Below are 15,830 nucleotides of genomic sequence, written 5' to 3'. Positions count from 1 at the left end.
TTAATGTGGACATGTATGTGTGTAAATGTTAACATATATGTGTGTGTGTGAATAACAAAAACAAGTTTCACAGATTAGTTTTTACCTTACTGCATGTAGTGTGCTCTGAGATTTTCTTTTCTACTTAATAAAATTCCAGTATAATAGTCTCCTAACTTGATTTTACAACTCACCAATGGATAATGATCTATATTTTAAAATTCTTTTTCCATGGATAAAATGAAGAGGTTTGGAGAAGGAAAGTTTCCTGCCTGGTGCGGGAGGAACTTTTTAATAGTTGAAGCAGGTGGAGGAGGGACCCAGGCAAAAGGTCATTGGAGGTGGAAGGAAGATTCACGTTGGGAGGAGCTGGGATTTTGTGACCACTAAGGTGTCTTCCACATCTAAGATTTTATGATTCTCATTTTGTGACCTACTAAAATTTTAAGATGATTAAGGTTATTTATTTTTTACCTTTTTTTTGTTTTTGGAGATAGTCTCACTTTGTTGCCCTCAGTAAACTCTTGGGCTCAAGTGATTCTCTTGCTTCAGCCTCCCAAGTAGCTGGGACTACACAGGCCCACTACAACGCCTGCCTATTTTTTTTTTTTTTTTTTTTTTGTAGAGACAGAGTCTCACTGTACCGCCCTCGGGTAGAGTGCCGTGGCGTCACACGGCTCACAGCAACCTCTATCTCTTGGGCTTACGCGATTCTCTTGCCTCAGCCTCCCGAGTAGCTGGGACTACAGGTGCCTGCCACAACGCCCGGCTATTTTTTGGTTGCAGTTTGGCCGGGGCCGGGTTTGAACCCGCCACCCTCGGCATATGGGGCTGGCACCCTACTCACTGAGCCACAGGCGCCGCCCAACGCCTGCCTATTTTTAGAGACAGGATCTCACTCTTGTTCAGGCTGGTCTTGAAACCTTGAGCTCAGGTAGTTCACCGCCTCAGCCTCCCAGAGTGCTAGGATTATAAGCATGAGCCACTGCGCCTGGCTGATGAGTAAGGTTATTTAAAGATGAAAAACACCAATTCCAAATTTTATTCTCTACTATTCAACTTCCTTAAGTCAAGAATGTCTCACTGTTCTTTTTTAATTATTATCTATAACAATTACTTTTTTTTTTTTTTTACCAAGAAAGCTCTATTTAAAAAGTTTTAAATACATTACATACAAAAGCAAACTGAATAGTATATTGATACCCCCTCCCCATTCCTGTCACCTGTCTTTAACAGTTACCAACTCCTGGCTGGCTTTGTTTTATCTATGCCTATTTTCACTGTACCCCCTACTATAGTTTCTATTTTCACTTCTCCCCTTACTATATTTTGAAACAAATCCAGGCAGCTCATTATGCATTCCATCTGAATATTTTTCAGAAGGTATCTTTAAGAATCTTTAACAAAATCTCACTGCCATTATTATATCTAAAAAAATTTAACAATAAATCCTTAATATCATCACATAATTCACTCTGTTCAACTTTCCATAGTTTTTTTGTTTGAATCGGGATCCAAATTAGGTCAACATACTATGATTTCTTGGCAGTTTTTTTTTTTTTTTTTTTAATTTTTTTGTAGAGACAGAGTCTCACTTTATTGCCCTTGGTGGAGTGCTGTGGCATCACACAGCTCACAGCAACCTCCAACTCCTGGGCTTAAGCGATTCTCTTGCCTCAGCCTCCCAAGTAGCTGGGACTACAGGTGCCCGCCACAACGCCCAGCTAGCAGTTTTTTTTTTTGAAAGGTTGGGTGGTTGTTCCCATAGTATTCCTGTAATTTTTATTTTTCTGTTTCATCTCTGTGGTTTAGTCTAACCTGTTCCTCCATCCTATCAATTGATAGGTACATACATAGGCCTGTTAGAGCTTCGTGTTCAATTTTTTCCACTGTGAATAATTAGTTTTCTTTCTTTTTTTGGTGTGTTTTGAGACAGAGTCTCACTCTGTTGCCCTTGGTAGAGGCTGTGGTGTCATAGCTCACAGCAACCTCAAACTCTTGGTCTTTAGCAGTCCTCTTGCCTCAGCCTCCCAAGTAGCTGAAACTACACATGTGTGGCACCACAACCCACTAGCTTTTCTTTTCTTTCTTTCTTTTTTTTTGAGACAGAGTCTCAAGGTGTTGCCCTGGATAGAGTTCTGTGGTGTCATAGCTCACAGCAACTTCCAACTCAGGCTCAAGTGATCCTCTTGCCTCAGTTTTTCTATTTTTAGTAGAGATAGAGTCTCGCTTTTGTTCAGGACCCACTAGTTTTCTATTTTTGGTAGAGATGGGGTCTCACTCTTGCTCAGGCTGGTCCTGAGCTCAGGTGGTCCATCCACCTTGGCCAGAGTGTTAAGATTACAGGCCTGAGCCACTGTACCTGGCTAGTTTTCTTTAAAGCCACTCAAGGAGTATACTAAAGCTAATTGTGAGGATGTTTGAATTTCTTAGTTTTTCATTTTCTAAAATCAGCCTAAGCCAAATTCCCCATAAAAACAGATGGAACCACTTAGAAAGTTGGGAAGATAATTCTCTGCAAACACCACATCCAAATACAAATTACACAAGAATTTCTAGTCTGGCTTTAATTCTAAAAAAGAAAGGGAGAAAGCAGCTGCCTTAGCAATTTATATAGCCCACAAGCCAGGTTTTTGTTAAAGTGAGACATTTTACACTAAAATCAGTCTTGATTTTTTTCTAGCACAATGATAGAAACATTTCAATTTTGCTAGTTTAGTTTCCCACTCAGTAAGCAAGTATCTTTAGTGACTACTTCCCTCCCCCCCTCCCCCCCTACTTCTCTTTGACAGTAGGAAGTAGAAGGATAAAATTGGGAAGATGGGAAGTCAGAAAGCAACATTACATATGTGGGCAATCAAATTAATGTGTTCTGCAATGCTACTTTGAAGGATATTTGTAATCATTTTTTAACAGTCCTTTTATTATGGAAAATTTCAAATGTAAGAATAAATAAGAGGCCAGTATAATGGACATCCATATTTCCACCCAACAGATGGGAATGGAGTCATATTGCCATTCTCCGGAATCTTCTCCTGTTTTTGTTTGTTATCAGGCTTGTGGCATACTTACTCCTTACCTCTTTTTCTTTTGCTAGTTTTTTTTTTTTTTTTTTTTTACTTTATTTTGGTTGGTGTTTGTTAGGTGGAAATACTGTGATTAAGATTCACTCCCTGTCCTTCTCTTTAAATAAAAGAAACTTCATATATTAGAAACATACTCAAACATACTGTAGAATAATGAATCCTCATGTACCTATCCAACTAATTACCAACCTTTGGCCTATTTTGTTTCATCTGCATACCTCTAAACTTCATTCTATGCCTGATAATTTTAAAGCAAATCTAAGAAATTGTATCCCTTCATTCTTTTTTATATGTCTGATGGGGAAGAATTTTTTTTTTTTTTTTTTTGGTTTTTGGCCGGGGCTGGGTTTGAACCCACCACCTCTGGCATATGGGACCGGCGCCCTACTCCTTGAGCCACAGGTGCCGCCCGGGGAAGAATATTTTTAAAAATCAAAACTATAATACTGTTGTCATATCTAAAAAATTTATTTTCTTAGTATCATCAAATACTCAGTGAGTGTATCATTTCCCATTTGTTTCATAAATGTTTTTATGTTCACATTAGAATTCCCATACAATCTCCATGACATTTGGTTGATAAGTCTCTCAGATGCAGTATCTTAATATGTAGTTTGTTTTTTCTCTTTTGTTTGTTGAAACACATTTGTACTATAGACTTTCTCACATTCTGGATTTTGTTGAATGCATCCTTGTCTATGGTGGTGTTTAGTATGTTTCTCTCTTCTGAATTTCCTATAAATTGGTAGATAAATCTGAGACTTGATCAGATCCAGGTTGATTGTGGGAGGGAGTGTTTAGAATCCTTCATAGTAGTTTGTGTTTATTTCTTAGTGCATCTCATTAAGACTTGGAGTGTATGGTTGGTTCTTGTTTTGGGGTGAGATTGATCAGTAGACTCAGGTGATTTTAGCCAGATTGATCCACCTGTTACAGAATTTTCCTTTAGGCTTTTACCTAATGGATGCAGCCACTGATGACCATTTCCTATATTTCATTACATTTAACGTTTTTCCATATGTTTTTCTTGAAGTGATTTACAGAACTTATGACATTTCACCCCTAATTTTTTTGCTAAGTATTTATAAAACATGGAGATTTTCCCATTTAACCAGAACACCGTTATTATATTTAACAACAATTGGCAGTGTTCTCTAATTATCTAATGTCCATTCTGTATTAAAATCTCTGGTTATTCCCATAACGTCTTTTAGAGTGTGTTTGTCAAACCAGTATCTTGCCAAGGAGCACATACTGGATTTATGTCACTTAAGTCTTTTATAATCTAACACAGTTCTCCCTCTTCCCTTTTCACTCCCTTTTTGTGATACTGACCTGTTGGAAATATGCAAGATGGCGCTTAAGTTCTTGGTTGGTTGAATTATTTCCGTGCGGTGGTATTTAACTCATTCTTCTATAGTTTATATTTTCTGTAAAATAGTATTCAGTTCTGTTTAGATTCATATAAACATTTTTGAAAAGAGTATTTCACAGCCAGTTTGTATGCTTCATATTGTATCATATCAGGAACCACATAATATAGTTATCTCACTATTAGTGAAGCTAAGATTGAATTAGGTGGTGACAGATCTCGCCATTAGAAAATTATGTTTTTCTGGGCGGTGCCTGTGGCTCAGTCGGTAAGGCGCTGGCCCCATATACCGAGGGTGGCGGGTTCAGACCCGCCCCCGGCCAAACTGCAACCAACAAATAGCCGGGTGTTGTGGTGAGCGCCTGTAGTCCCAGCTACTTGGGAGGCTGGGGCAAGAGAATTGCTTAAGCCCAGGAGTTGGAGGTTGCTGTGAGCTGTGTGAGGCCACGGCACTCTACTGAGGGCCATAAAGTGAGACTCTGTCTCTACAAAATAAAAAAAACTTAAAAAAAAAAAAGAAAATTATGTTTTTCCCTTTCATGCTGGCATATAATACTGGGAGGAGTGAGATGTTGGCATCATACAAATATCTAGGTCTTTATCAGTATTTCACTAATAATGTTATAATTCCTCAGTGATTTTACCAGAATCAGTTACGTTAGTGGGAGTAGCAAAATGGTGATAAAATGAGATTTTTTTTTTTTTTTTGCAGTTTTTGGCCAGGGCTGGGTTTGAACCCGCCACCTCTGGCATATGGGGCCGGTGCCCTACTCCTTTGAGTCACAGGCGCCGCCCGATAAAATGAGATTTTTAAAGGAATTGTGCTAAAATACACAGAACATAAAATTTGCCAAGGTAACTATTTTTACATGTACAATTCAGTAGTGTTAAGTACATTAACATTGTTGTGCAACCAACTCCAGAACTCTTGCAATACTGAAGCTTTGTACCTCAGAATAGGATTTTAAAATTTTATTTTAAAATAAAATTTTTATTTTCCTTCAACTTTATTAGCTTACAATTTTGCTGAGCAAAACAGTTTCCCTCATTGATATGGGCTATTTGATTATCATGAAATGGAATGAAAATGCAGGATAAATAGTTAATTTTGCCCTTTACGTAATTTAAGTTGTTGGTTTTTTTGTGTTTCTCTCTTTTGAATGTTGTTAGTGACTGCAGGATTTGTATATATTTGGTGTATTTTAATCAATTACAGAGTTTTAAAATCTTTTATTTTTTATTAATTAGTTAATTAATTAATTTTTTTTTAGAAAAATGAAAGCTGATTTTTATTTTATCAACAGCCATTCTTTAAACATGAACATGCATACGTAATATTCTACGCACACATCACAGTTTTAACGTTAGTTAATAAAGGTTAAATACACAATATACATCCTTACAAAAAAAGTCAAAATGCAAACTCAAAACTTTAAACAAAAGTCTTATTAATTTAAAAAAAGTGTGTGTTGGGTACCATCTGTACAACACAGTTAATTTACACATTTTCATTTTGGCTGCACATGAAAAAAGCGGCAGTAGAAAATAAAGTCATTGAGGGTTTTTAAATAGCAGAATAGGCAGTTTTGCCATGCAGGAGAAGCAATATTAAATATTAGTTTCAAAAAAAAAATCCACATTTAAAAATATTTAGTTCAAGTCACAGAATTTTTTTCAGTACAGATCCCAATGCAATGCATAATTAGCTGCCTTAGATGGCCTGTTTGAAAGGACACTATCCTTTCAGAGTGTAACTTTACTGATTTTGGCACAGAAAAGAAGTCTTAAGAACAAGAACATGATTAAAAAAGAGGGAAGAGGAACTGAAGAAAGAAATAAAAGCAAGAATAAATGAGATAGTAATTGCAATCACTAAAAAACTGTGCATTCTCAGTCACTGCAGAATACTGTCCTCTGCATAGAGCAGATGCTTATTCCAGAACTGTTATTGCAGCATGGATTTAATTTGCTTGGAGGTAGTCTCATCATTCAAATGTTTTGTTGTGTACCTGAGAGCATTTAGAAGACCTTCTACACTATTAGGAGGTTGGTCCTTAAGAACTTTGATACAACCTTTCATATCAATTTTGGAAGTTTTGGCAAATGCTTCCACTGGATGTACGTGGTCATAGAGTATTATGACACCCACCATTACCCTCAAGCAGAATGACACTGTCTCCTCATTTGTAAATCTGCTTCTGTATTCCGGCGTTTCAAGCATGACTCTGCATACACTAGCCATGGTGCTTAAACAATCTGTAGTATTTTCTATTGGTAAATTTTTATTCTCTGATACAAATTTTGTCATGGCATCACTCAAGGTTTTCAGCATTGGAGTTGCCTCAGCATAAAACAAAGACATTCGATTTGCCAATTCATTATTTACTTCGTTTTCTCCTTCTGCTGGTACATTATTAATCCTCATGCGACTCAATGTTCTTCTATAATAGCTGAAATCATTTTGTATGGCAGGATTTGTCATCTTGAGTTCATCAAACCGGAGTGTGAAATGAAGAATTTCTGCAAACTGTTTAGCAAGAGCCTGCTCTCGCTCTAGATGCTGGGTACGCGAGTATGGGGTACTTGTCAAAGCGCCCAGAAGACCTCTTAATGCTGCTTCTAACCTCTGAGAAAATTCGTAGAATTTCTTTAATTTGCCTACTAGTAGAACAGCTGCACCCCATGCCTTCTCTTGTAACTTCTCATCTGTTAGATGCTGGATTGCCTCTCGTATTTCATGGCCCGCTCCTCTGTACGACTGCAAGTCCTCCAAGATGCCTTCTGCATCTTTTAATACTACATTCACCTGATTATAAATTTCCTTCTCAGACTCTGTAGGCTGGGCATTTTCAAAATCAAGGAAAAAATTTGGCCCCTGCTCAAGGTCTGTGCATGTCAAAACTTTAAGAAGATTCCCCATGTTAAGGTACTTTCAAAGTCTAAGAAAAAAATGTGCTGCATTGTGGTCTATGTCCCTGGTTAGCACCTTAATGAGATTACCCATGCCCGCAAACCTCTCCTATTGAAAGAAAGCTTCAGCCAGAGCTGGTGAATCTGTCCTTGTCCTTCTATCAACTTGGTAACCTCGAATGAATTACTCAAACTCCAGGCCTCAGTTTTTTCTCCTTTGAGAAGCCGAGCCGCCGGCGCTCGCACAAAAGGAGGACGCTCGCCTCGCGGACGCGCCTGCCCCGGCGCCCCGTCCCCGCCGCATCGCCGGGGCCCCGCGTCAGCCTAGTTAATTAATTTAGAGACAGAGCCTCCCTCCATTACCTTGGGTAGAGTGCTGTGGCATCATAGCTTATAGCAACCTCAAACTCTTGGGGTCAAGCGATCCTTGTGCCTCAGCCTCCTTAGTAGCTGGGACTATAGGTGTCCACCATGATGCCTGGCTAGTTTTTTCTGTTTTTAGTAGAGAGGGGTCTTGCTGTTGCTCAGACTGATCTTGAATTCCTGAGTTCAGGTGATCCACCTGCTTTAGCCTCCCCAAAATACTAGGATTGTAGAAGTGAGCCACCTCTCCTGGCTTATTTATTTATTTATTTTATTTCAGGTAAATGTGAGGGAACAAACAACTAGGGTAGAATGTTTGCATTTGTTAGGTGGACTCCCTCTTGTAGTTGTGTCCCTATTTTAAAAACTTTTTAGACTTTGCCTATTGTCCTGGCTATTGGAAGTAGTATTATCATAGCTCATTGCAACCTCTAACTCCTGGGTTTGAGCGATCCTGCTGCCTCAGCCTCCTGAGTATCTAGGTCTATAGGTGTGTGCCACCATGCCCAGCTTTTTTCTATTTTTGGTCTCACTCTTGCTCAGGCTTGTCTTAAACTCTTGCCTTCAAGAAGTTCTCCTATGTGGGCCTCCCAAAGTGCTAGAATTGCAGAAGTGAACCACAGCACATGAACCAGATATTCTTTTTTTTTTTTTTTTCAGAGACAGAGTCTTACTTTGTCACCCTCGGTAGAGTGCTGTGGCGTCACCGCTCACAGCAACCTCCAGCTCTTGGGGTTAGGTGATTCTCTTGCCCCAGCCTCCCGAGTAGCTGGGACTACAGGTGCCTGCTACAACGCCTGGCTATTTTTTTGTTGCGGTTCGGCCGGGCCGTGTTGAACCCGCTACCCTTGGTATATGGGGCCGGCGCCCTACTCACTGAACCACAGGCGCTGCTCTAAATCAGGGCATTCTTTTTTTTTTTTTTTAATTTGGTCAGGGCTGGGTTTGAACCCGCCACCTGTGGCATGTGGGACCGGTGCCCTACCCGCTGAGCCACAGGCGCCGCCCAGGGCATTCTTTTTGATGTTTAAATTGTTTGAACTGGGCGGCGCCTGTGGCTCAGTGAATAGGCGCCGTCCCCATATGCTGAGGGTGGAGGATTCGGACCCAGCCCCAGCCAGACTGCAACAGAAAAATAGCCCGTGTTGTGGCGGGCACCTGTAGTCCCAGCTGCTTGGGAGGCTGAGGCAAGAGAATCGCGTAAGCCCAAGAGTTAGAGGTTGCTGTGAGCCGTGTGACGCCACGGCACTCTACCTGAGGGCGGTACCGTGAGACTCTGTCTCTACAAAAAAAAAATAATAATAAAAAAATAAATTGTTTGAACTTTGGCCAGACCCTTTAAAATGGCTCTTATATCCTTTTGACACTATCCTTTTAGGCCTTGAAAGCACGGAATATGTTTGTTTAAAGTCAACAAGGTTTTCTTTTGGAGAATAGCATCAAATCTCTATTAGCTCCATAGCACAGAAAACATTTGCATGATAAAAGTACTATGCAACAGAATTAAAACTTGACACCAAGGCTCTAATTTGTTTATTTATTTATTTTTTTTTTTGTAGAGACAGAGTCTCACTTTATCGCTCTCGGTAGAGTGCCGTGGCCTCCCACAGCTCACAGCAACCTCCAACTCCTGGGCTTAGGTGATTCTCTTGCCTCAGCCTCCGGAGTAGCTGGGACTACAGGTGCCCGCCACAACGCCCGGCTATTTTTTGGTTGCAGTTCGGCCGGGCCCGGGTTTGAACCCGTCACCCTCGGTATATGGGGCTGGCGCCCTACCGACTGAGCCACAGGCGCGCCCAAGGCTCTAATTTATTAACAGACAGAAAAAAGGGTGTTGTTGGATGATCTCGAAGCCCTCCTACTATTTTATGGTTTATATTTTTTTATCTATAAAATTGCTTTACTACTTGATTATATTAGAGTAAAATACAGTATTTTGAGAGTTTGCATGTTGTCAGATTTTTGTCTTACTTTTTTCTTATTCCGATAGCTTCCTGGGCCATGGATTAAAGGACTGTAAATTTGGAAATGTAAGAATTCCAACACATTTTGCTGTTACAAAGTCCATCCGCAGAGGAAACGAGAAGGGGTTTGCATCCTAACCTTTGCTTTTTATTCCAACATAACATAGCTAAACCGTCAGCCTGGTAATGCTAGATCAGTAAGCTACCGTCTTGTTTCCTGCAGACAGCTTTATTTCCTCTGATTTGGGTAAACAGATGAGGTTTCATCAAGAGTTTAAATGTATAACTGAATTTGTGAAGAGCTGTTTTGTAATGGAATAACATAATACTTACATGTTTCCAAGCCTTTGGGAAGTCATTGTAAAAACATTTTAAAAACATGTTGGCTTTGGGCGGCGCCTGTGGCTCAGCGGGTGGGGCGCCAGCCCCATATGCCGAGGGTGGTGGGTTCGAGCCCAGCCCCTGCCAAACTGCAACAAAAAAATAGCCGGGTGTTGTGGTGGGCGCCTGTAGTCCCAACTACTTGGGAGGCTTGAGTCAAGAGAATCGCCTAAGCCCAAGGATTTGGAGGTTCCTGTGAGCTGTGTGACGCCACGGCCCTCTACCGAGGGCGATAAGGTGAGACTCTGTCTCTACAAAAAAAAAAAAAACCATGTTGGCTTTGCAAATTAGCTGTTCTTTTCCCAATGTAGAGTTGAGTGTGGATAAGTCATTCTATAAGCAATAGTGCTTTTCAGTTTTGTAGGTTCCCCCTGCCCCCGCAAGATAAATGTGGCTTAGTTTTATCCTTATACACCCAATAGTTAATATCATGACTCTTGTTAAGCATTTAAATATGAATTGCCAGTTTTTAAATACTTTGAACACTTACTGAATGTTGGGCAGCAGTACAAGTAGTACAGCTGCATACCATACTAATAAAAACAAAATGTTGTGCTTTGAAAAGCCATTTCTTCTCAAGAATAGAAAGAAGTATTATAGAATTCTGTATTGATTTACCATTGAGTTAAGTTTTGGAGGAAATAAAAGATTATGCTGTATTTTAGTGAGATGTATTCCTTTTCAGTATTAGGCATGGTCGATTTATAAAATAACTTACTAAGATTATTTTTATAAGTATAAGACATTATTTTTAAAGAACCAGTACTTAATAAGTTAAACTATTTTAACTGCAAAAATGGTGAATACTGTATATCTTGTAAATAAAGTTATTCTGTAAATTTCCCAGATGGTAACAGCAACTAGAATAATTTGATTCATCATTTTTGTCCCATTTGTGGTATTAATGAATTGTCAATTAGTATAATTTAAATCTGTACTGGATTGTCCAACAAAAGATCCTAGAGCCTTAGTGTTTCTTATGTTCTATATCACTGTACAAGGGATTTGAGGCATTGAATAGGGAATATATAAGATACATGTATTATAAAATTGCTTAAGTAAAAACAAATCAGAGTTGGCTAAATTAAAAATAAAAATATTCAGATCTGCCTTCTACATGTGGAACTGTAGGTATGGCCTAACATACATTTTTAGTGATACTCTGTTTAAGTGCATTTTTGTGTGTTTGTATGCTTTGTCTTTTTTTGTTTTTATACAAGACTTTTTTTTTGTGTGTGTGGAGACAGAGCCTCAAGCTGTCGCCCTGGGTAGAGTGCTTTGGCATCATAGCTCACAGCAACCTCCAGCTCCTGGGCTCAAGAGATTCTCCTGCCTCCGCCTCCCAAGTAGCTGAGACTACAGGCGCCCGCCACAACGCCTGGCTATTTTTTTTTTTTTTTTTTTTTGCAGTTTCTGGCCTGGGCTGGGTTTGAACCCACCACCTTTGGCATATGGGACTGGTGCCCTACCCCTTTGAGCCACAGGCGCCACCCTTTTTTTTTTTTTGTTGCAGTTGTCATTGTTGTTTGGTGGGCCCAGGCTGGATGCGAACCTGCCAGCTTGGGTGCATGTGGTTGGCGCCTTACTCCTCTGAGCCACAGGCGCCGCCTTTTTTTTTTTTTTTTGAGACAGTCTCAAGCTGTCACCCTGGGTAGAGTGCCATGCTGTCATAGCTCGCAGTAACCTCAAACTCTTGTCCCCTTGCCTCAGTTTTTCTATTTTTAGTAGAGATGGGGGTCTCGCTTTTGCTCAGGCTGATCTCCAACCTGTGAGCTCAAGCAGTCTGCCTGCCTCTGCCTCCCAGAGTGCTAGGATTACAGGCCTGAGCCACTGTGCCGGGCCTATTTTAACTTTTTTTTTTGAGACAGTCTCACTGTGTCGTCCTTAGTAGAGTGATCTGGCGTCACAGCTCACAGCAACCTCAAACTCTTGGGCTTAAGCAATTCTCTTGGCTCAGCCTCCCAAGTAGCTGGGACTACAGGCGCCCATCACAGTGCCTGGCTGTTTTTTTGTTGCATTTGTCCTTGTTGTTTAGCTGGCTCGGGTGGGGTTTGAACCCACCAGCTTCAGTGCATTTGGCCGTTGCCGTAGCCACATGGCTACGGGCACTGAGCCATATTTTAACTTTTTAAAGTATAAAGCTGAGTAATATTTTTGAATAAAGGAAATTATGACAATTAATAATTGACTGATTTTTTTTTTTAACCTTAAATGATTTTTTTCCTTAGAAGCATTTATATGCTTTAGAGCCAGTTTTGTCAAACCCTGGTTCCTGTGAAAGTGAGTTACATTATTTAAAGCACAGCTCAGATGTCAGCTTTTGTTTGAAGTCTCTTGTAATTCCCACAAGCAGATTTAATACCTCTGTCTTATGGCACTTACCAGATTGGATATTAAAATTCTAAAAATGCCAATTTTCTCTACTTACGCAAACTTTCCCAGGGCAGAAACCTGACTTTATTTGTATATTCCTGTATTCTGTACAGTTACATGCTTTTTAGAATTTTAAGACATTCTATAAATTGTACTTTTCTTCTTTTTATTTTGTCTACTGGCTCTTATACTGAATTGTAGGATGTTAACTTTAGAAGACTGTAGGGTTCCTTTACCTCAATCTTTTAACAAACCCTTAAATTTTGTTATTAAGAGATAGGTCTTATGCTGTCACCCAGGCTGCATCAATGTGATCACATTATAGCTCACTGTAGCCTTGTACTTCTAGGCTTAAGGTATTTCCTGCCTCAGCTTCCTGAGTAGCTAGGACTACAGGTAAACATCACCACGCCTAGCTATTATTTTTTCTTTTAATTTTTTGTAGGTGTGGGGTCTCTCTATATTTCCCATGTTGGTTTTCCAACTCCTGTCCTCCTACCTTGGCTTCCCAAAGTGCTGAAATTACAGACTGGCACCCCTGGGCTTGGCTAAGACCCTGAAATTTTCAGTGATCTCTCACTGCCCACTATCCAGGCCAAAAGCAGATTAGCCTCAGACCCAGGTTACAACTCAAGTCTCTTTGTTCACTTTTTATAAGATCTGCTCTTTTAATATACAGTTGGGATTCTACCGTTTCCCACAAACCTCTGATGACCTCTATTCTGGCCCTCAAACTTTGATGCCATTATTGTATCTTGGTAGCTTTTGTTCTAATAATAGTTAAAAACATTGTGGTCCTGGGATAATAAACATATTGTTTATCTCATTTTATCTTACAAGCACACAATAGGGTAGATATTGTTATCCACATTATTGAAATTTTTAGGGAGGCAAAGTCTTAAAAGATCAGGCTTAGATTTCAATGCAGGTTGATTTGAACACAGAGCCAGGCTCATTCAGTCTATATTGTAGTCTTTTACGTGGAAACATTATTTATATTCCTTTGGATTGTAAGGCTCTTTATAACAATGAATAGATTGCTGGTGGTTTATATCCAGCATCTATCACAGAAGAGCTCAGTAAATATTCATTGACATCATTTGGAAGGGTCATAAGTTTGGGCCACATCTTCAAGTTCAAGGCATTGGTATATGATGGGGAAAAAAGCAGAAGATGTGAAGTGCGATAGGACTAAATTTAGGCTCTAGATTTATGAGGGGGACAAAGGTATTGGGGTTGATTGAACTTTCTGTAGAATGGTAAGGACAGCAGAATTGCTGGACTTTCCTCTTAGAGTGGTTGTAACATCATTTTATACATTTATTTGTCTTTGAGAGTTTCTAATAGCATCTCAGTTGCACATTGTCATTTTTGGCTTTGTTCCTTGTATTTGGTGTTTCTTTCTTTAAGTCATTCTGTAAGTTTTTTTCAACAAGAATACTAAAAAATACCTTTCCTTGGAAGATTGGTTGTTTTAACCAAGAAAAGTCTTGAACGCTTTTCTCAACTAGGAATTTGAAACTTCATCTTCTTAACTGAGAATTTCCAAACTGGTAAGATGCTTAAGTTGTACAAGTTCATTTTCTTAAGGATGTGGGTTGTGTGAATGATTGCTCTTTTGTAGGCAGGCAATTAGGTGTAAAGAATCTTTTGTCCCTTCTGCCTGTTAGGAAGGTGAAACCCTTAAGCTGTTGAAGCAATATCGATTTTCCATTTTTCTAGGATTTGAGTCTAATTGTCTTTGTTTTTTTGAACTAACACCAGTAGGATATTGTGCCAGCTTAATCCAATAGTGATTAGGAAGATGGGAATGAACCCAACCCTCCCCAGTTAAGAGACATTTGAGTAACCTTTTAAAAATGAGTACTGTCTATAAGTGACATGTTCACGCTAAACCCAGTGTAGGACAAGTTTAGTTTAGGAGGAAAGAGATCCAAGTTATTCTGTCTTTATTGTATTTTTTTTTTTTTTTTTTTTTGCAGCTTTTGGCCAGGGCTTGGTTTGAACCCGCCACCTCTGGCATATGGGGCCAGCACCCTACTCCTTTGAGCCACAGGTGCCGCCCTATTGTATTTTTTTATTTTTTTTTTTCAGTTTTTGGCCAGGGCTGGGTTTGAACCTGTCACCTCCGGCATATGGGGCCGGTGCCCTACTCTATTGAGCCACCTGCGCCACCCTTTTCTGTCTTTATTTTATGATTAAAGTTGAATGATCTTGGAAAAGTAACTTTGAGCTTAATTTTTGTTATTTCTAAACTTTTAATGGGTTGACTTATGTTATCCCCCAACCTAGTATGTTTATTGGTTTCAGATACCAAATTTAGTTTGCTTTTGGTAGATGAAACCATAGTTAATATTCTCCTGGTTTGATTGGGAAAGCAGGTTTCTAGTATCAATTTGTAACAGCATTATATTATGCAGTCCCAAGGTGCCACATCTCACCACCAAAACTGCTTCCATGTCAAAGGAGGATGTTACAAGGAGGTAAAATTCATTGCCACAGTTTTAGAAAGGAGAGAGATGTTAGAGAGGCAAATAGGAAAGATTTTTTTTTTTTTTTTTAGAGGCAGAGTCTCACTTTGTCACCCTCAGTAGAGTGCTGTGGCGTAACAGCTCACAGCAACCTCCAGCTCCTGGGCTTAGGCGATTATCTTGCCTCAGTCTCCTGAGTAGCTAGGACTACAGGCGCCTACTGCAATGCCCGGCTATTTGTTGTTGTTATTGTTGCAGTTTGGACAGGGTTGGGTTTGAACCTGCCACCCTCAGTATATGGGGCTGGCGCCCTACTCACTGAGTCACAGGCGCCACCCCAAATATGAAAGATTTTTTCTTTTTAGTTATCATTGCGTTGTTATCACTAAGTTATACTGATTGGAAGATGGGAAGGTCAAAATGTTTACTATTTGATAGAAGCAACTGGTCACTTAGAGTTGTGATAGCTTTGAAGAATTATTTGTAGCCCTCTCCAGCTGAGTTGCCCAGTCATTTGGGTCAGTGTTCTGACCATTCGAAAATGCAACAATTTTATAGCCTGCATGGAGAGCTAGGGACACATGGTAAGTGCAGATTATTTTAGAGTGAGAAAGACTGCTTTAAGTGTTCTTCACAGCATTTAAATCATCTGGTTGCACAAGCCTGATCAGAGGTCAATAATGAAAGAAAAAATATAGATACATATGTATTTATCTCTAGTAGGCAATGTGCCCTGAAGAACTTTCCATGAAACTGATATAATTTAGTATTATGTTTTGATAGTTTTGTTTATGATTTAGAAATTGCAAGACTTCCTTGTGATTATGAAAACAAAAAACCTTCTGTTATTTTAGGGCAATGCGTACTTAGTGTGGTATTTTAGGGTTCAAAGTACTGAATCAGATTGAACAATTTGATACACATTTATAAT

General features: G+C 39.5%; 2 protein-coding genes across 24 annotated transcripts in view; one reads left to right on the top strand and one right to left on the bottom strand.

The window, feature by feature from the left end:
* Positions 1-15,830, top strand: part of EPB41L2 (erythrocyte membrane protein band 4.1 like 2) — a 233,587-nt gene that overhangs the window by 25,131 nt on the left and 192,626 nt on the right. The gene's annotated exons all lie outside the window — the stretch shown is intronic.
* Positions 5,698-7,624, bottom strand: LOC128585614 (CYFIP-related Rac1 interactor B-like). Its single transcript, XM_053590676.1, has one exon. The coding sequence runs from the start codon at positions 7,355-7,357 to the stop codon at positions 6,383-6,385; it is 975 nt and encodes a 324-aa protein (XP_053446651.1). The 5' UTR covers positions 7,358-7,624; the 3' UTR covers positions 5,698-6,382.

This window comes from Nycticebus coucang, chromosome 5 (genome assembly GCF_027406575.1).
Source record: "Nycticebus coucang isolate mNycCou1 chromosome 5, mNycCou1.pri, whole genome shotgun sequence".
Classification (NCBI taxonomy): domain Eukaryota; kingdom Metazoa; phylum Chordata; class Mammalia; order Primates; family Lorisidae; genus Nycticebus; species Nycticebus coucang.
The sequence above is the reverse complement of the archived record's forward strand: the minus strand, read 5'-3'. Positions and strand labels throughout refer to the sequence as shown.

Coding starts and splice junctions, on each gene's coding strand:
- LOC128585614 (XM_053590676.1), bottom strand. CDS start 7,357: ATGGGGAATCTTCTTAAAGTTTTGACATGCACAGACCTTGAGCAGGGG.